The following is a 21666-nucleotide window of genomic DNA, read 5'->3' as shown; positions in this document are numbered from 1 at the left end:
CCACCCACTTGTTGCAACTTGCCTCGGATTATGTTCAAATCCTGCAGCACAACCAAGGAGCAAGTCCTGACCTCACGGATTTACCTGGGGTGCCGTGGAGTTCACCTGACTCTACAGGAGAGGTGATTTATTTCATCAGCTACTGCCTTATGCCAGAGCTGGGATTTTATTATTATTATTATCATCATCCTTTGAACTAGAATTTACTCAATTTTTAGAGGTTCCACAAAAATCCAAGTCATGACTACAGGTCATGAACTCCTGAGTTCAAGTTTCCCTTCACATTTTATCTGCCGCATCACTCACGGCAAAAAAAGTTAAATTTACAGCATTTTTGTTTTCCTGTAGGTCTTAAACCACAAATTACAACAAAATCACATATGATAGCACGTTGAAGATTTAAATAAAGCTTCTTTTTCATTGGAAAAAATAGAACCAGTTGAGAACCTTTGAAAAGAAAAGAGTGACTTACTGTGCAGCTCGCGGTGGATGACATCGACCAGGTTGGGCTCGTCCCCCCACCAGAATATCCAGAGCTCCTTGCAGTCGGGTTTGACGTCCCGGCGCCACACGCACAGCAGGTTGGCCTGCAGGCAGCGGATGAAGCTGAGCAGGATGGGATCATCCTGGGCTGGAGCCGAAATGATGGGCCCACAGTCCCCATGGCCTTCAAAATTGTACCTACGCCATTTGATGCCTGTGAGTTCAGCCTGTGGGAAACACAAAAGGAAGAAAAGAGTCAGTGGATCCCTCCATAATTTAGTTATATTCATAGTTTATTTCATTTTCATGGTTAGTTCCTCAATTCAAGTTCAAAAACCCTCCTATTCATATATTTTCCTTTATTCCCCTTCAAGGAAAAAATTTAGAAACAGCGCTGAATAAACCTGGCTTACACCTGCATTTAGGTTTTCACCACAGCCTGATTCACTTCTATTCATTTCTATTCTATTCATTTCCAGCAGCTTCATTCAATTTCTAACCTTATTGTTATCTTACTGTCATCTTACAAGTTAGAAAGGAAAAAAACCAAACAGGGAGAGGGAACCAGGCTCATTCCCTACAGGCTGCTTGGTGGCCACGTGAGCTCAGTGTCAGCCCAGAAGTTGGCCACTTGAAAGTCACAAACAAAGCACCACAGGACATAAGAAAACCAGTGACTTGATGGAAAAGGTGAAACAATTTCACATTGTGATGTTACAAGTTTAGCAAATGGGCTTTTTCTTTCTATTTTGCCCAAATGAACAAAAGCAGAATAAAGAAAGTTGCCATTTACTGTCTCTCAATCAGACAGAATTCTCCTATTAACCATCAAGGAAGAACAAAAAGAACAGATTTGCTATCCTGTTCGCCAGTCCTAAATGCACCCAGATATTTGGGAAAGGTTTTCTTTGGGCACTGCCCAGGCTCCCCAGGGAATGGGCACAGCCCTGAGGCTGCCAGAGCTCCAGGAGCGTTTGGACACCGTTCCCAGGGATGCCCAGGGTGGGACTCTTGGGGTGTCTGTGCAGGGCCAGGAGCTGGATTCAATGATCCTGGTGGGTCCCTTCCAACTCAGGGTGTTGTGTGATTTTGTGGTTTTCCTCCACTCCCAGTTTGCCCCACCCCTGTTGTAGCCTCCCCCTTTCTCTCTGCCGCCCAGCACAGGACAGGGAATACCCCCAGGACAGTCTGGCTGTTACCAAACACAACTGGTGTGTGTATACCCTGCTCACACAGAGGGCTTGTACTCTACTTTCCAACCCGTTACCACATTCCTGCTGCTGCTATTCCCTCCACTGCTTCTTTTCCAAGATTCACACCTTCCCTTGGCTGCCCAGAAGCAGCCGGTGCTCGGCCCCCAGGTGCTCCTGCAGGAGCAGCCAGCTGGTCTGCAGCAAGGAGTGCAAACACTGCAGGGCAGCAGCTGCACCTCTGACAAGAGAGGGCACTGCCAGGGACACGGGAAAGACCCAGTGGAAACACTGACTGTAGGGATGAATTTGTACTCCAAAATAAGACCAAAGACTTGCAGTTCATGTATTCCTCTCATTTTCATCACCTGTGTAACAATATTCAACCCCTCCTCCAAAACCCAAATTCCCCATCACACACAGAAGAATTTCCCTTTTCCAGTCCACAAACTTAGTCCATTTACAAGTTTAAACTCTAAAATTTACTTTTGTCCACCAAAGTACTCGGAAGGAACTGCCACTGGTTCAGAAGCTGGCTAGTTAACTGCTGAGGAGCTGAAGGTGATGCTCATCATACCAACAACAGAAGCAAAGAACCACAAGTATTTCTTGGATCTTGTAAATACATCCTCTGAAACAGTTCCACCTCATTCCTGGATCCTGCCTGGCACAGCAGGGCTCTGGCCCATGGCTACAGTTCCTGGGACTCTGCCTCAAGGACTATTTCCCCAAACACTGATTAAATTAAATATTGCCTATTTAATTGTCCTCTGAAGAGGCCTCACCAGGCACATGGCAATACAGCACTGCACTGGGATGGGGAAAAACCTATGGAACACTGAACAGCACGGAAATTGGGTTTATTGTTTGCAGGCCCCTAAATCACCAGGCACCTTCAGCTCCACAGGGCAGAAGGGACACTGCCATCCTGTATCCTGCCAGCAGGACACCGGTCCTGGATTGTCCCAGCTGGAGGCTTCCTACAGCCAGCACTGAGCTCTTGCATGCAGACAGAAATGCTGATCAGCCACCTAAAGGGTTGGGGGACTATGGAAAAGGAAATGGGAAAAGATAGTCCAGGCTGGCCAAGATGCACAGCCACGTGCCACCTTCCTGGCACAACAAGGACAAGGGAATGCAGGAGGAAGAGGCAAAATGGAAGAAGAAAAGTTATTTTTTGCACAGTAGGGTGCTGGAATACCTCACACACTAAATAACTGTCCAAGAGAAAGGGCTCCTCCAAAACATCTACATCTATTCTACATGGGTCCCCAGCTATTGCTTGGAAAAGGAACGGGCAGAGTTTCTGAAACAGGATAATGAATACAACTATGAACTACAAAACACCAAAAATTAGTGCCAGTACAGGCAACCTGTGAAAAAAATGATGTTAAATATTTGTGCCATAACCAGCTAAGAACATATGCTAAGTCACAAAGAGCATGGAACAGGAAGATGACAGAAACCAAAACCAAAAAAACCCAACTGAACAAAGGACTTCACCCAACTGCAGCACTCGCTTGAACCACACAGCAAAAGCCAGAGCTCAGCTGTTCCAAAGAGCAGAGAGGCTCCTGTGGCCTCCTGCCAGCTCAGAGGCATCACACCAACATCCCACCCAGAGCAGGGATGAAACAGTCAAGGAAAGCACAGCAAAACCAGCAGGGCTGCACCCAACTTAATTCTGCGCTAACTCCTGGAGCCTGTAATTCTGTGGACTGTGAGGAATGATAAACTGCTAACCTGGATCACACCGGTGCCCATCCACACAGAGGGAGACTCCTGAAAAAAGGGAGAGACAAGTCCTGGGGGGTTGGAGTCAGCAGCAGCATTAAATGAGCTCTCACACATCGTTTCCCAGTCCAGGTTGCAGAGATGTGGTTCAGCACATGTACTTGGATATGTCTGTTTCTGTTTAAATTTTTAATAGGTAAGCACCAATACTAATCCCTCAGAACTTCAGGATTGTGTCCTCATGGTAATTAAAACTGAATTCAAAAGGAGATTTGAATCCTGAAGGGATACACAAGAGCAGACTACACCCAAAACACTTACACACATTCTACGCCTCTACTGATGTTCTGTGTAAAGTGTTTCACACACTAGAGGGAGAAGATCTGCATCCACAGGGGGGGTTATTTACATTAATTGCTTTAAACAAGCCAACAGCCCTGGTTTGAAGAGGCCTCCATCTGTAGCAGAGTTTGTACAGACAAGACAAGCAGTGGCCTGTGGTTCTGGGAAGTGCTCTGAAGAGCCAAATGTGGTTTCGCTTGTGCTTCATCGGCAGTGAGCACAGGCTGACCCAACACAGCCTCCTCCTCAGCCCCAGACACGCATCTCCATGTCCCAGTCTGGATCTACTGGTCATGGAATCGCTGGGTGAATGGGATCACTTCACCGATTTAAACAAGGGAAACAAAGAGAAAGACAAACATTTCCAGGCTCAGCACCCTGACAGCTCATCCTGCAGCCAGGGAATCACCGAGCAGCCAGGAGGGGGAGTGGAGGGGGATCTCCGCTGCCAGGGACAGCTCCAGTCAGATCAAACACAGCCCTACAGTGCACCCAGACTGCAGCTCATGTACACCTCAACTGACAGGAGCAAGCACCGGTGCCAGAGCAGGCCTGGCCTGGCTGCCTTCCCTGCAGCACTCAGCTGCTGCTCAGACATTCACACTGAGCTGGGCTGACTCAAACCCAGAAGGGTTGGATTAAACGACTTTTTCCTCTACTCAGATCAGTCCCCACACCTGATTCATTAAGCAGCCACAGAGATGCTTGTACCGGGAAGTCTGAGGACAGCAAAGCAGGTCAGCGAGGGCAGAGCTGCTCTGATTAGTAAAACTGCTGGTTTGAAAGCAGCCTGAAACACTGAGACAGAAACCAAAATTGCCAACCTGAGGACAAAACTGTGAACATGCTGTTTAACTCACAGCTGGCTAGAGATGAATGCAGAACAAAGCAGAACTCTTGCCAGGTGATGTAATCTACTGTGTTTCTTGCATCTCTTCCCATATGCACAGTCTTGGCTTATTGCAGTTGCTACAATGTTTTTAAAACTAAAAAGCCTGACAAAAAAAAAGGAACTTACAAATACTTATTATTATCCAACACTGTTAGCAAATCATGCATTAAATGAGATTTTTGCTTTGGTTTATAAAGGAACATGTGTCATGGAGGACTGTGCTGTGAAGGGTTCAACTGCTCAGATAAGAGGGGCTGTTTTGAAATGAAGTTTTTTTCTAAATTCAGCTAACTGCAGTTGGACACAGAACATTTGTGAGACGCCAGTTCTAAATGCACGGGGCCAAGCATGTAAGGAAACAGAGAAATTGGATCACTAACAGTAATATCCAGACCCTTCACTAGCATCCAACTTCTTGCAGAGCAATTCCCAAGACACAAAAAGATCTGTTTCTGATGTTTTCAAAAGCAGCTGTCAGGGTAGAAGAGGTTGTTCAAATTCCATACAGGCATCCAAAACCACCCAAAACATCCCCAAGAAATAGGCACTAATGAAAACAGTGCATTGCCGACGTCTTTATTCAGATGCACGGCCTTAGAGAGAACATCACAGAGTGCCTTGGAAAGGGACACAAACTCAGGTTTCAGTGACCATCATCACACCCTGCAGAGTGAAACAGCCTCAAAAGAGATGAGCTGAGAGTGTTCAAACCTCTGATCCCCCCTGCACATACAGAGACAAGCAGAGAGACACAGAGAGCAAATTAGCACTTTCTTTCACACCCTACTGCCCTAAATACAGACACCTCCACATGTACCTGCCACAGCTCAGGGCTCCAGGACACCATCCACCACTGTGAATTCCTAGGAGACAGAAAACCTAAGCTTTCGTTCTTTTCCCCCCTTCAGGCTTAAATCAGAATAATAGGCAGCCTGGGAGGGTCTTCTGCTGATCTCATCGTGCTCCACTCCGATTGGTAGAGTTTAGGCTGCTAAAAATCACAATTCCCCAGTAACATTTCACAGTGCACGACTTGGTGCTGGTGTGCTCCCAGCAACCCTGAAGATATAATTAGTGCTGGGTAGCCTCTGTGACTGTTTTCCTCTTCTGCAGCCCTTGCAAATGGAACACAAACAAACCCATCTTCCACTTCCTCTTTTATTTCCCATCTCCACCAAATGCTTTTTGGCCTCTGTTTTATGGGAAATGGACAAGCCAACTCTAAATTAACTTCTCCAGATCGCCTGAGTAATTCCACCCATTTTAATACACAAAGCTCCCTTGGAGAGATTATTCAATAATATAGACACAGCAGAAGGAGAAAGAGGGAGAGCATCAGAAGTTTGAGAACTTTTGTATTTGGCCGAACCAAACGTAAAGCAGGGTTATTTCTGTACTGCTTTGTGCTTCTCTACATTAAAAACAATGACTAAAACTAGATAAATGTGTTATTTTTCCTGCTTCATATGGTACAGAAAAGTAAGAAAAGCTAAGACAGAGTCAGGCTGCAGAGTGTAGAAAATCATCACTCTGGTACTTTCAAAATAGGAAGGATATATTTGAAAGGAGGCAAGATCATACTGTGAGTAAAAGAAGCAGGTATCCATCACACAGGCCCTCAGCTCCAACCCTGATTTCTCAAAGACTTTCAACATGGCAGCCCTCAGGTCATTTTATTTTCCACACTTCTCCAATTTGAAACAAAACAAAAACCAAGTATAAAAGTACTTCCCAACTGCCTGCCCAAAAGATGCCACTCAGACAAATTCAGGTCTGCCCAGTGCTTCAAACATAACTTTCTTTAATGGTCTTAAAAAAAGATGCAAGTAATGTAAAAAACCAAACCACACCGTCATCACTTCCACAAATACATTTCAGTTAAAGGGAATATAAAAGCTTTCACCACATGTCCTTCTAACCAAGAAGAAAATGTTGAGCTGCCCAGGGTACCTTAAAACATTGTATTTACCAGCCTCTGAAGTTAGGCTCAGTCTAAACAATTTCTCTAATCTAGAATTTTGTTTGCTTCTACGTAGGAGAGTAGTTGCTAAGTATCTTTAGTCTACGATTTATGCTTCAAATTGGAACATAAAGCATGCAAATGCCATATATATGTTTGCCAGTTTTATTAGAGTCTCATCTTGAGAGCTTCATTCAAGTAAGTAGCTATTCTGAAGCCACCAGAGACTCATACTAAGGACTACTCACATGAGTGAAAATCTGCATAAGAAAGCCCTTAGTTCAAAGTCCAAGAATTTAAACTGTAGTTAAAGGTGCCATGGGAATTACACCACCATTTTAATTAAATGCTGTAAGATCTTGCAGACAGACTCAAGATTAGCACCATCTGTTTTGGTTACAGCGTCTCATTTCACTACATCATCCTCACACAGCAACGAAATACCATTGCACACTCCACTCCATCCATTTAAATACCAGATAAGATTTATGTCATGTTGATACACTTCACCAGGAAGGAAGGACAAAAGGACGAGGACAGTGGGACTGAAAACTACTCTGTAACAACGTGTTGCTTGTGGGGGATGCAAACACCACCCGTCTCGCAGTGAAATGAAGTATTTAGTAACATCTGCCTAAGTCCCTGTCAAGTGAATGGAAAGAACAGAGGAGATTGCTTAACTAAAACATTCGCTTTCTTCACAGCTTTACAGTTTGTACACCCTGAGAGAGGCTCCTATTCCCACAGCACAACTGAGCAGTGCCAGCACCTGTCCCCAGACATTCCCCCTCTTTTCTCCTTTGACTAGAGCTCTCTGGGGTTTGAAAACCCACAACAAACTGACCACCTCAGCCCTGTGGAGTCTCCTGAAATCAGATCATTCCCTCAACTACATATTAACATTCTCCTCTTTACGCTTTCCATTTTAAAAAAAGCAGGGAATGGTTTGTGTTCCCTTCCCTCAGGGCTTATCCCTTCTGCCCCTGGAAGAGGGAGGGATCACATGGCAGTGCAGAGGCCTTGCATGCACTGAATGAGCTCCAAAAGGACATTTCTGTGAGGCCAAGTATTGCAATAACTGCACAAAGTCCTCCAAACTTGCTCTGAAATCAAGAAGAGACAAGAAATAACACTTTACAAAATAGCTGATTCTGAAATGGGCATCCCATGGCCAACAAAAACACCGTGCCATGGTCTGTGCTTCAGAGCCCAGCGCTCAGCCCCAGCCCTCTTAGTATGCAACTGAGCAGCAGCAGAATGACATGTTTGACTTTAATCCTCTCCCTGCATAAGCACACAGTCAAGTGGCTGGAAAAAAGGGATAAAGGGCAGCCACTAACAAGCTTTTTTAAATGAAGGATGAAAAAATCACCTTTTTTTTTGGTTGTTATTCCTTTGCTCTTAAAACCAACGTGGAAGTGAGCACGCCAGTGCATGCAGCACATGTGCCTGGAAGAGTTTTGTGTTGGATAAATCCCTGCACTCCACGCTGCCTCCTTCCCTCATGCTCCCTGGAACAGATTATTGAAATGCTCCTACTCCAGAGCTGTTTGTGACAAGCAACAGCGTCAGGGCGTTTGTGTGTCACCTTTTACCTTTGCCAAGTCTCAGTGAAGGATTTAGCTGTAACCAAAATCCTATTATCAGATATCTCCCGGATGGACTTCTGTACCTGGGGACATCTGAGATCCCATATCACAGTACTGAGGACCAGAAAACCAAGGCATTTCTAAAATAATAGAGTCCACATTACTAAAAGCCACAAACTAACAGTATGAGCTGTTATGCCTAAAAAGTAAACAGCACTGACAGAAATGAGGTATTTTTTCTCTTTCTCCCCAATACCAGGGTGATTCTGCCCATGTGGGAGAGGAGGCAGCCAGGAAGATTAATTGCTTCTTTTCAAAGAAACAAAAGTCAGACCTGTCTCAAAAAGAATTTGAGGTGGCAACCAAGTACCACCTTTCCCAGTGGAAAATATAAAAGCACTCCAATACTAATGCTTAAATTTCAGCAGCTCTGGCAGATGCAGGAGTTACCAACAAAGGCTTTTTGAGTGGCAAGCACAAAAGAAAGAGCAATCTGGTAAAAGGGCCCAAATTACTGATATGGATCCAAACTCTCACAGAAATTCAAGGTTAAATACTAAAGTAGATGACTACAATCAAACACAGCAGAAGGAAAATGAGCACACACTGACACACTGAAAGGGAAAAAGTATCTTCCTCCAGTCCACGGCAAAAACAGGTTGGCAAAACAAAACCAAATGTGAGAAATGCTTATGAAAGAAACAGAAGGTGACACAGAAATTGAGGCCATTATAATTCACCTGGAGCTCTGCACCTTCATCACAACTGCAGCTCTTGTTTCACAACATCAAAACCAGAATAATTACAGGAATGGTCAAAAAATATATATTCCATACAGTAAAAAAATCATCCAAGGATTAAGTCTGGTTGGTTTACAAGAGGGAAACTGAGGTTCTCTAGAGAACAGCCACTGGTTTTCTTCCAGAGATCAAATTAAATTAGCAGAACACAGATTCAAACCAAAACAAGGTGGCTGAAATTTTTGTATCAGGACAAAAACTTGTAGACAATTTCGTAAGTACATAAGTACATAAAACATCTACCTGCTTCAAGAAACCTCTCAACCAAATACACAGAGAGCCTAGGAGATTATTCAAGGGAAGTGCAACTACATCCACTTCAGCAAATCCAGCAGGCCAGACAAACACTGGCCACCACTGAACAGGACACTTGTGCAATTATGATTCCACAAAGCTGTTCCATGCCCTGCCATTTAGCCAGGCACCAAGAGGTACCTTGGAAATCTCATCAGTACACAGAGAGCAGTCAATGCTCACCCTCAGAGCTGCCATCCTCAGCCAGGACCCAATGCCCCCAGAAAGCAGCAGCAGCCATTCAGGACTAACTGCACAAACTCTAAAAAAAATCATTATAAAACAAAAAAGAATTAAAGAGGAAAGTTTTAAGAAAAGACTTTTGAGTTAGATCAACATCTTTCACCTTCAGTGAAGGCTTTGGTTAGCAAATCTCCAGCCCTCAACCAATCCAGCTAATTCAGAACACGTTCCACACTGGTGCCTGGCTCGGCAGCTCCCCTCCACTGTCAGGGCTGTAACCCAGTCCATCAGAGGTGGGAAAGGATAATGTGATAACCGTGGCTGGAAGCCAAAGGGCTGAGACTCTGCCATCACTTGAAAAGATACCTTCAAGCCCAAATTATTCAGGACACAACCATAAGGAAACTGAAGGATGACAGCAGCACTGACCGCGGTCAGCGTGGGAGTGAGACTTAGCCAGGCACTTCCACACACACGTCCTGCTGGCTCTTGCACCAACACAGCCACACAGAATGGGAAGCTGCTGTGCCAGAATCCCATCACCAGGAGTGAGAAAGGGAAATGGGAAAGCCAATCTGCACAACAAAACAGAATAGGCAGGAATCTGGGGTTCAGAGGATGCACAAAACCTACCCATGTCCAAACATCTACCCAGCAAAGCCACGGCAGCCAACAGTATTTAACAAGGCATGACTGGGCTTGATTTGGTTTGGGTTATTATCAGGACAAAGGGAAGAAGCGGACTTGATCTTGGAGCCCTTTTCCAGCCTTAATGATTCTACATGGAATGAGGCTTACCCATGGCAGAGCTGAACATTTGCCCCTGCAGGCTGCATGGAAGCACACAATGCCTGGAAGCAAAATGCCATCTCCAAGATGAAAGACAGGAGGAATTGAAGAAATTCTTTTCATATTACCAAACCCTGGGTTTAGGTAGTGACCCACCCCGCAGGTCAGGTCACAGACACTATTTTACAGAAAGGCAACTCTTGAGTTCTCCATCACTTTCAGTCTCTTCACAAAAGGGAATCAAGTATATTTTAACTTCTGAGTAGACGGTTGAGAACAGATAATAAAATGAAAACTACCACCGCAAACTTCAATAGCACACAAAAAAAAGCAAATAAAGATGCAACTTGCCAGCAGCCTAAGTATCCCGCCCTTGTTTTCAGACAGGGTGAATGATGAGGTTTGCAAGTCCCCTTCAGGAAGAATCAGAACTGGCTGCCTATTTTCCAAATTTAAAAGTCCCCTTTCAGAGAAAGCTGGACTACAGAAAAGCAGTCCAACACATGAAAAAAAAAAAAAGACAAAAGCAAATCTGCAAGCAAACAAAGGAATCTTCTCTATTCTTCCCAACTTTAACTTTCTTTTCTAGTTTTTTTTTTAACTGAAGGAGGAAGGAAATGTCAAACATCAGAGTCATACAATAGACTATCAGATGTTTCCCAAACCAAGTAATCTGACATATGGGCAGAAAGAAACGGGGGGGAGGGTGGGCTGGAGGAAGTAACAACCCGAGCAGAGTAAACTTTGGCGCAGTGAGTTAAAGGATGCAGTTCCCTTTCTTCCATTACACAAAAAGCTGCACCGAGGACTTGGAACATTCCCATGCCCCACATATGAGCAGCACAGCAGCCCTCATGGGTTTACAGCTGTGTCTGCCCCTGCCCTGCCCAGCAAAGCTCGGTTTCAGCCCGTGTCCATCCCTGCCCTGCCCAGCAAAGCTCGGTTTTACCCCCGTGTCCATCCCTGCCCGGCCCAGCAAAGCTCGGTTTTACCCCCGTGTCCATCCCTGCCCGGCCCAGCAAAGCTCGGTTTTACCCCCGTGTCCATCCCTGCCCGGCCCAGCAAAGCTCGGTTTCAGCCCGTGTCCATCCCTGCCCTGCCCAGCAAAGCTCGGTTTTACCCCCGTGTCCATCCCTGCCCGGCCCAGCAAAGCTCGGTTTTACCCCCGTGTCCATCCCTGCCCGGCCCAGCAAAGCTCGGTTTCAGCCCGTGTCCATCCCTGCCCTGCCCAGCAAAGCTCGGTTTTACCCCCGTGTCCATCCCTGCCCGGCCCAGCAAAGCTCGGTTTTACCCCCGTGTCCATCCCTGCCCGGCCCAGCAAAGCTCGGTTTTACCCCCGTGTCCATCCCTGCCCACCTCGCTCCCTTCCCAAAGGGGCCCATCCCAGGCTCCTGCTCTGGGACAGGGGGGCAGGGACAGCACAGGAAGCCCATCCCCCAGCCCCGGTTCCTCATGCCTGTCCTCACCACTGACACCCAGTAGTGCCCAGCTTGTCAGGAGCAGCCAAAATCCCTCAGCCCTTCAAAACCCACCACCTGCAGCATCCTGGCATATGAGTCTTCTGTAACATGGAAAGTAGTAAATAAAGCCACTACATGACTGGTCACGTAGATTCACTTTGCCAGCTCTCTCACTGTCATTCCTGCAAAGAGAAGAATCCAGCACCTCCTGCCAGAAGGGAATTACAGAAATTCACAGAGAGCTCCAGTCGAAATTTTATTAAAATACACATGGAAAATTAAATAACCAGGAACTCTGGGCCAAAAGCTGAAAGCAGCTCTTTCAGAATAAAGTAATTTAACCAATTAACCTTCTTTCTCAGCAAAGAAATTATTTTTTTTATAGAAATACTTGACATGGCCACTACAAGATATTCATGGATTAATTTTGTGTCTCACCAGAGCCACCTACAAATTCAGTAACATTGTAGACACACATGAAGTGAGACTCATAAAAGTCCAACACTAAGAGACTGCAGATATATTAAACTAGGTTTGAAAACTTCTTAGTAAACCAGAGACTCCTATAAGTAAAAAGTCACGAGTCTATAATGTAAAAAACCAACACATTTTGAAACTTTTGTCTCATAGCTGTGAATGCATCGTTATCAAAAACTGGAAGTTTGCCAATGCCTGGTCAATAGGTAAAGAAGAGTTTTCCTTTAAATTTTGCTTTCAATCCTCTGTTCTCACAAAATATTGTATTTTATGGGCAAATATGGAGTCATAAGAACAGGCAACCACAAGGCCCTGACCACAGCATAGCTCTTTTAAAGCTAAGAGATGAATGAAATAAAGTTTTACTGAACAAGCTTTAAATTTCCTTCTCTAAGACATGGATTGTGGTTACAAAGCCACTTTGATCTCTGTTCAATCCACACCACTGCCAAAACGTGGTGGGGAGAGAGGAATGAGGGGAACAGAGCTGCCTTGGGAGAGAGAAGGGGGAAAAGATTTTCACTAGGTCAGTTCCACACGCCAGGCTTAAACATGAATTTATGAACCTTTCTGGAATCACCAAGGCATGGAAGAAGAGTGAAGGGGGAGGGAAATAAATGAAAGAGGGGGAAAAACCCCAAACTTTTTCCTCTGTAATTATAATTTTCATAAACAAGAATACACAAAGCTGCAACACTGGCTGATTAAAGAAAGCTGAGGCAAGTGCCTCACGAGAAGTGATACAGAAATACATGTGTCATATCCGATTACTTTTGTAATTTTAGAAGCCTGCCCATTTTTCTCCATTATCACAAGCTCATTAAATACTTTCCTTAATATAGGGACAAGGTCACTGTGTACGTTTGAGCTCATCTGTGTTAGTCACATAAATGTAAATATTGCCTCAGGGCACCTTATACAACAGCACCACAATAAAATTCCCCATCTCAAAGAAACAAAAGCGAGGATGCCACTAAAAGCTCCAGCCACATTTCCACATGCACTGCTGCAATGCTGCTCATGGATTAAACCACACATGACTCAAGGAGAAATAACGTATTTTTACAGATTGAAGTAGAAAGTGAGAGTCAGAATTCATCAAAATTAATCAAAATTCACAGCACAAGCCAAAGGAAAGACTGCTTAAATCTTTTACATTTGTGAGTAAAGCAGCTCCTTACTACGTGAGGAAATGCTGAGAACTCTCCTCTCCCGCTGTGAAGAGCTGAACTTCCTCCTGCTATCAGAGCGGGTTCTGCCCAGCCCTCGTTATCCCGTTGCAGTGCTGGGATCACACCAAGGCACAGCTCTGTAACGAGCAGGGCCACAGCAGGAAACACCACAAGCTGGCACTGCCAGTACCCCGGGCCCCGTATCCCTGCGCTGTGCGCTCGCTCCGCTACCGCGTGCACAGGGAGCCCAACACCGGCTTTTAGTCACACGCTGAGGTCTGCAGAGCAGAATATTTTTATTAGCTGGTTTCTCTTTAAAACTACCAGTGGATGTCAGGGAACTCAAGGAAAGAGGATCTATTTTTAAAGCAATACTTCGAGCTCAAAATGAAAGCAGGGGAACAGCCTGGTCTGAGGAACAAAGATGCCCCCGTGTAAACACACACTCCTTATAAGCAAATCTTCTGGATTTGGGTTGGGATCTTCTGTTGGAAACACTTGTGCACTTTTAAAACTGGCAAGTTAATACTAAAACAAGCATGTTTTCAGTCAGAGCAGTACTTTTGCTTATTATTTGTGTTACTATGGCACCAACAAGATGCAAATGCCACCATGCCAGACTCTAGACAACAAAGTGCACGACTCACCCACAGAACAGTAAATGAACACACACAGACTCCAAAGTTTTGTATAAACTACACTTGTCAGCCTTAACAACAGTGGGAACAGCCCAAGCATCTATCCAGTGTTACTGGGTTGTCTAGAGGATCCCGCACAAGCTCAGGAAAAGGGGTTTTAGAGGTCTGTGGACATCAACTGTCACCTTCCACAGCTACGCTGGAACACACAGAAAAAAACAAAGGACATAAATTTATAATGAGGTGATCCTGGCGTACACTGGAGCCAGCACTCAAGGAAAAATGAAAGGCAGAGAGGGAGCAGGTGTAACAGCAGGGAGACAATGAAGGAATGCAGCAAGGTGCCAGCCATTCCAGTCACAGGATGCGACAAAAAATTTGTAGGCACATTCCTGTTCCGATCAGAGCAAAACCCAAATGCTGATGAAAGGGATCTGCCACAACTAAGGATGTAAAACTGGACTGGGCCAGATGAGGACGTGGGTGCAATTCCATAGAGAGGTCAAGCAAAGTGGAGACAACAGGCTTATTCTCACCCAGTGAACAGGAAGCTTTGAATCAGCCCAGGTGTTCACCCCATCACAAAGTGCAACAGCCCCCTAACGCTGATGGGGCTTGGTATTTAAAAGCAGTGCATCTGCATACACACAGATCCTTTCATGTAATGCTTCTGAGAACAAGAGAGATTAAAAAATTAAAACAAAATCCATAAAGATTCTTTCTTCATCAAATGACCGTTACTCAAGTTAACACACTCAGCAGATATATCTCATATGCACCACGCTTATTTTTTCCACCAAAGATCAAAACCTCCAGTTCCTTTAGATTTTCTTCAAAAGATTGCATTGTCCAGAAGGAAAATAATAGAAGAAAGAACTTTTAATCCTATCTGTAGATCTTCCTTTACTCTTTCATATGAAGAAGTGCTCTCAGAAGAAGGCGAAAAAATTCAAGATCAAATGAGTCAGGGCAGGGAGGGTATTTGAGAACTGGGGTTATGATGTCAATTCTGTATTAAAAATGTAGAAAAATAGGAAAATTTATTTCCAGATAGTATTACAGTAAATTAAAATTATTGTTCCTAAGGTGCAGTTACCTAGGACTTTTTTGAATACATCAGGCTAACATTTGAGTATTTTCTTTATTATGTTGATATCTGGCATACCACCAGACTCACAGTGCCACCAGAATCAGGACACAGTCTCTGGGGAAGGATTCCCAGCCCCAGGACACGTGTACATTCACAAGACACTCGAGATTTCAAGGAAACCTCACTCAAGTATTTCTCAGTGATTAGCTTGGGCACGCTTACTCTGAGCTGCAAACGTCATCCCCGCACCCCCCATCTTCTTTGGGAATATTCCGATAAGGTTGGCTATCCAACAGATCCCTCAATTCCCCTTCCGGAGCTGGGCACGCTGGCTCAATGTCACTGTCCCAATCTCTTTGCAAATCTGGGTCTTTTCTCTTCAAACCCTCTCCCTGGCACGTCCCATTAAACTGTCAAATACTCTGACAGGACATAATAGAAACCTTACCACTGAAGTGATTTAAAACCTGAAATAATCTGTTATTAGCAAGAAGTGAAAAAGGTTTCTAATGTCATCTCTCTGCTTCTGTCTTGTTACCTAATAAAACTCAGGATAACTAGAGAATCAAATACTTTTGCACAACTTGAGAAGTTAATTCCATTTCTTAATTATTTATGCATGTAAATTCACACCTACATAAAATTCCAAACAAGCAAGATATCCACTGCGAGTGCTGTAACATCCAGCATGCCCAAATCCCACTGCATTTATGAAAACACAAGCAAGGACTACTGGTTAATTCACTACTACTGTAGGCATTGAGCAATCAACATTTACTACAAAGTCCTTTACGGACAATTATGCAACACCAAGGAGTATCTCACAGCAGCCTCTGCAACCTTCACTTTCTGATGCCATGAAGAACCTTTAGGAGAATAATCCAAATGCCACCTAAGGTTGCTTTAATTCCTTTTATTTTATTATGGAAACATCAACAAAACTCCCTGATCAAAGGGGACAACTTCTGTTCCTGGATGTGAACTGCAAAAAGCAACAGCAGTGACGGCCTTCACTGTTTGTAACTTTGCCTTTGAACGGGAGCAAACACAATTCCCACTGCCTGGACCCTTCTGGCAGCTGGTTTCTGTAGGAATGCACTTATACAAGAACAAGAGACATCTTCCACAGCAGCTTCTATAACCTGGTCTCACTTGCCAAGAGCACAATTGTGTCTTTTCCAGGATGAAGATTCCTACAGCACCAAATCTTTCTACCCCATGAAGGCTCCTCCAAATTTCAGGCCATTCCTGACACCCTTGGCTGTACTCTTTCCAGCTCCACTATATCCAGTGCTATGCAGCTTCACCCCAATTTCCCGAGACTGACTTGTGCCTTTGGATCCACCACGGCAGCAAAGCCAGACAGTTGAGGAAACATCTTCATGCAAGCCCTCACTGTCATATGAGTAACCCTTACTCACAGGAAAAGTCAAATTAATTTCAGTAAGACTACTTTTATGATTAAGGATTATTCACAGGAAGACTGCTTGCCAGCTGGGGCTGAAGTTTTAATACAAAGCATATTACCTCAGAACCTTTTGTCTCTAAATAGTTATTAGACAGCTCTTAATTAGTATTTAAACAAACTGGCCATTACAATGGCTTATTAAATACTGTTTATCAAAACAGACATTCTTTTCAGAAGCAGCAGCAGACATTTGGACTACAGCAAAAACAGAGTGAGGATAAATATCATTTCTCCTACTCCTGTGCTAGGAGCAGCAAATTCAGACAGAAAGTGTATTTTTAATGAGCAAGGCTATTATACCCAGCAGATTAAACAAGTTATTATTAGAGGAGTACTCTGATGACAAAGATGCAAACTGGCCCTTACATCACCATACTGGGAAAGGCTGCACACTTAGAGCAGGACTCGGGATGCCTTTGTGCAGGCTGGCTGGGGGTTTTTGCCTGACAGAGCACACCAGCATTAACCCATTTTCCAGAGCCGTGCTGGATTCCTGCTCTGCTGGAGAGCACCACACACACAATGGTGCTGCCAAGGGCTGCAGTCCAGAGGGACATTCCATGGAACCCAGCTCTGCCAGCCCAGCACCGCCCCCAGCACCTGCACAGTCAAAGGTAACTTTAAAGCCTTCGTTTCAGACCGTGCCCTCCCCTCAGGTGACACATTCTGAGCCCAGGGCACCGAGGGCCTCCACACTTGCTGGACATCACTGCTAAAAGAGAATCAGTTACTAGAAGCTTTTAGAAAACAGTTCCCGTTAAAAGATTCAGAAGCAGCAAAGGCTCCAAACCTCTCTAGCGTTTCTACAGTCGACAGGAAAATAGAAATCATGAATTGTTAAACCAACCCAAATCCACCACAGCAACCAGACAGAGCTGGCACAGAGCTCTGGCTTCTCCAGGGCACGGAGACAGCATTCCTGTTTCCACAAAACAAATATCTGTGGCAAGAAAGATTATTTAACCATGAACAAACAGTATCATGATAGACTATAATTATTTCAGAACTGCAATTCTCCAGTCACAAACATTTCTTGTGATTCACACCCAAAACAAAGCCTGCAATTGAAAAGCCCCCAATTTCTAATAGCAGAATCAATTTCCCAAATATTTGTAATCTACCTCACTCCTAAACAATGAATGGATTCCTACCAACTACTGATTTAGATTTTGTTCTGTTACACTGAAGAAGTAAATGATTAGCAAAAGTTTCTCTAACTACTAATCCAGACTACTGTAGCTTTAACACTTCATAAATTTTGAAATTAATATGACAATCTGAGGTTAAAGGGTCAGTGGTGCTGGCCACATATTTCCAGTCAGTGTTGCTGTTTTCAATATCTTTCATTGATACTTAAATCCCAAAAAACACTAACACAATCTAAAATAAATCTTCCTAATAGTTTTCACATATGCTGTATTTAAAAAAAACCTACTACTTTATTCCTTCTTTTTTTCCAGAGCCAGAATACAATAAAAACAGAGTTTCGTACACAGCACCACATTAAGGTACAGATACCTCCCACAAAATTACATGGGAGATTAAAGGGTTGCACATTAAAGTCATTATTATTAAAACCACTTGCAAAAGAATTTCGTTGAACTTATTTCAGTGATATTACACACCCATTTAAAATTGAACATTTCCCTAGCCTAGTCAGGTGGGGAAAAAAAAAAAAAAACAACCAAACCACAATAACTATGAAATAGCTTCACTTTATAATTTATGCTAATTGCATGCCAACAATTATTTTTACCAGTGACAGATTCGCAGATTGCAACTGCGGGAGAAGTTCCGCCTCTCCAAACACACACTCCAGTCTGCATTAATGAACGGGGACTTCACAACCCTGCGAGGAGCAAACCCTCCACTGCCTCCCTCCTACAATCAGATACGATTGTTCCCTTCACGCTTCCCGATTTATTTTCCTCCCTGGCAAAGAGCAGCATAGTCAAAATCACCATAACAATCCCGCAAATCACCTTTCCCACATCTCGATACACAGAGCACTGCTACATATTTATCAATATTACCAAGTGCCTTCAAACAGAAGCACCGATACAAACTTACATAACGTAACAGTTCAACAAAAAGCCAAAGTAAGAAATGTATCATTCTCACAGAACAAGCTCTGGGCCAGTTTTCCAGCAGTGGAAGACTTCGGCTCTTGTCCCAGATTCTTAAAAGGTACGAGCAAAATAAACGCCAAATACACGTAGATTTAAAAAAAACAACCCTGAGACAAAATAACAAGTATACTATAATGAAGTTAAAAAGCATAAAACAAAGAGCTTGGTCATTTGCATTTCTAAGTAATTTCCTTTTTTTTCCTCTCTTAATTTTCATAAGGGAGCTAAAAACAATCTCTTCCGTTCTATCAGAAGAAGAACATATGCACCCACCTCCAATTCTGGCAGAGCTCTGCTGCGGGGAGGGGGCACCCACCACAACCCTTTCACACATGCTACCCCCAAAGTTGCATCACAGGGTTTTAACTCCACCACACCACGCACTGATCAAGTCCCTCCTCCCCTCCGACATTATCCCTGTAGCACTGGAAGGCTCCCGATGATCCAGCAGCCCTCTCGCTCACTCAGCTGTTGCCCAGCCAGAAGGGATAATGTTCCTGTGCGTGCCAGATAAAATAATGCAAGGTATTTCCAAATGACTTTGCCATCACACATAAATTGTTTTCGTATTTTAAATTTAAATTGCCAATCTACAGCTAGCCAAAACTGATACCATAATTTCTGCAACATTAAACCACGCAATCCACGTCGGAAGTTCCCAGGGAGATGGGCAGACGGTATCTATGCAAACAAGCCGGCACACTACTGTCAGCCGCCGTTCTTCAGAGAAGAAAAAAGTCAAAGGTTTGGGTTCGTTTCTTTTTTTTAACCTCTTGCCCCCGAGCACGATGTGTGCAAAGAGGAGAGCAGGCTGTAACAGCAGCTGACACGCCGTCACAGGAGCCCAGAGCTAAGTCCGACAGACGATCACACTACATGAACGTTCGCCGCTGCTGAAATGGCGTTTGTCATTGTGAGGAGAGAAAACCCCCCGGTTCGGTGGCACAAAGCGCACAGGGCACGGAGTGCCAAGGGAGGCGGGGAGAGGAGCCTGTTTACCAGGGAAGATGGTCGTGGAGGGGACGCGGAGCCATCCCCTCCCCGCTCTCCAGCTGCGAGCGCGATACACGGACCCGCAGCAAACCACGCTAAGGAGCAAAATAAACACGGGGACCGGGCCGGGGGAGGGGCCAGCGCAGGAGCAGCCCCGGGCCCTGCCTATAAACCCCCGGCAGCTGCTCCCGACCGACAAACCCGGCGCGGAGCCACCCCCGGGCACCCACCCGCCCACCGCCCGCTCGCTCACTCACCAGCGAGAAGAGGTTGGAGTGACAGTCCTCCAGGCTGGCCCCGTTCGCCACCCAGTTCGCCGCCGCAGTCATGATCCTCGGCGAGCCGGGCCGCCACGGCGGGGCATGTCTGGGGGGACGGCCGGGGGGCGAGGGGCGAGGCGGGCGACCCCCGTCACTGCCCGGGGCGGCCGCCGCGCTCCGGCCCCGCGGGGCCCCGCGGCCGGGAGGGGACGCGCCGAGGCCGGGGCGGGCGCGCTACTCCTCGCTACCCGCCCCCGCGCCGATAATCCTCGAGCCGGGGGACCCTTCTCCGGTGCAAGCAGGGAGGACGCGTCCCCCGCTCCTCCAGGCCGGGAGAAGAAGAGGAGGAAGGGGGGCCCGGGGCCGCCCTTCCGCGTCCAGGTGCGGCCCCCCCCGGCCGGGGGTCGCGCGGAGGGCGGCGGGTCCGTGCGGCGCGGGCGGGGCGAGGGGGGGTCCCGGTGCCGGCCCCGTGCGGAGGCGGCGGCGGGCGGGGGGCGCTGTGTCCCCTCCCCGCCCCGCCCGGCCGCCCCTCGCTGCTGCCGCCGCTGGCTGTGCGTGGATGGTGTTTTCCTCCTCCTCCTCCTCTTCCTCCCGCTGCCGCCGCCGCCGCCTCGTCGGCGCTGCCCGCGGGGTGGCGGCGGTGCGGGCGCGGCCCGGCCCGGGCAGGGAGCGCTGTCCGCCCGCGCTGTGCCGGCCGTGCCCGCGGCGGCCGCAGCTCCGCGCCCGCTCTGCCTCCTGCGCTCTGACAGCAATGGCGCCCGGGCCCGCACCGCGCCGCGCCATTGGCCCGCGCCGCACCACGTGACGCGGGCCCGGGGGCGGGGCCCCGGCGCCGGGGCGCCTCCCGCCGCCGCTGCGCTGCGCCCGCCGCCCGCTGGGGGCGCTCGGGAGCGGCGGCGCCGCGGGGGTCCCGGCGCCGGGCCCGTGCCCTGTCCCGGCCCTCGGAGCGGGATCTCCGCTCCCTGCGGCCCCTGGAGCGCCCCGCGGAACCGCCGCAGCTCTGTCGGGCACGGTCAGGCTGCGCGCCCGGACAAGGCTCCTCTCCCAGAGGGTGGTCGGGCGCTGAACGGGCTCCCCAGGGACCACCTGGAAGTCACAAAGCACCACAGGACGCAAGAAAGCCAGTGACTTACTGGAAAAGGTGTTTCACATGGTGATGTTACAAGTTTACCAAATGGGCTTTTCATTCATATAACCCCCAAATGAATATAAACAGGATAAGGAAAGTTACCATTTACTGTCTCTCAACCAGTCGGAATTCTTTTCTCAACCATCAAGGAAAAAGAACAAAGGTGCTACCCAAACATTTGGGAAAGGTTTCCTTTTTCTTCGGGCACTGACCAGGTTTCCCAGGGAACGGGCACAGCCCCGAGGCTGCCAGAGCTCCAGGTGCACGTGGACAACGCTCTCAGGGATGCGCAGGGTGCGGTTGTTGGGGTGTCCCGGGCAGGCCCAGGAGCTGGGCTGGGTGATCCCTGTGGGTCCCTTCCATCTCGGGATACTCTGCCCCGTCCCGTGGAAGGGAAGTCGCTCGGGGCGGGGATCGGAGGCAGACCACGGTCCCGGCCATTCTGCGGTTCACCGCAGGGTTTCCCCAGCACCTGAGAGTGCTCAAAGTAATTTTTAAAAGGCCTCAAAACTCGTTCATGGCCGTGGCCGCGTCAGGGCACGCCGAGCTCCCCTTCACAGTCGAGTTTATCCCCACGTTCTGCACGGCCCGTGA

The 21666-nt window shown here is 46.8% G+C and overlaps 1 protein-coding gene across 1 annotated transcript in view; it reads right to left on the bottom strand.

Annotated features, from left to right (window-relative positions):
* The window catches only part of LOC309579918 (mediator of RNA polymerase II transcription subunit 13-like), a 179601-nt gene extending 158939 nt beyond the window's left edge, over positions 1–20662 (bottom strand). The window contains exons 1-2 of the mRNA XM_082293492.1: positions 19941–20662; positions 473–710 (exon numbers count right to left, since the gene is read on the bottom strand). Coding sequence (XP_082149618.1) covers positions 473–710; positions 19941–20012 — 310 coding nt within the window. The 5' untranslated portion in view covers positions 20013–20662. The remainder of the gene's footprint in view (positions 1–472; positions 711–19940) is intronic.
* Between the last annotated feature and the right edge of the window lie 1004 nt (positions 20663–21666).

The sequence above is a fragment of the Coloeus monedula genome, assembly GCF_965178545.1.
Source record: "Coloeus monedula genome assembly, chromosome: 18".
Taxonomy (NCBI): domain Eukaryota; kingdom Metazoa; phylum Chordata; class Aves; order Passeriformes; family Corvidae; genus Coloeus; species Coloeus monedula.
The sequence above is the reverse complement of the archived record's forward strand: the minus strand, read 5'-3'. Positions and strand labels throughout refer to the sequence as shown.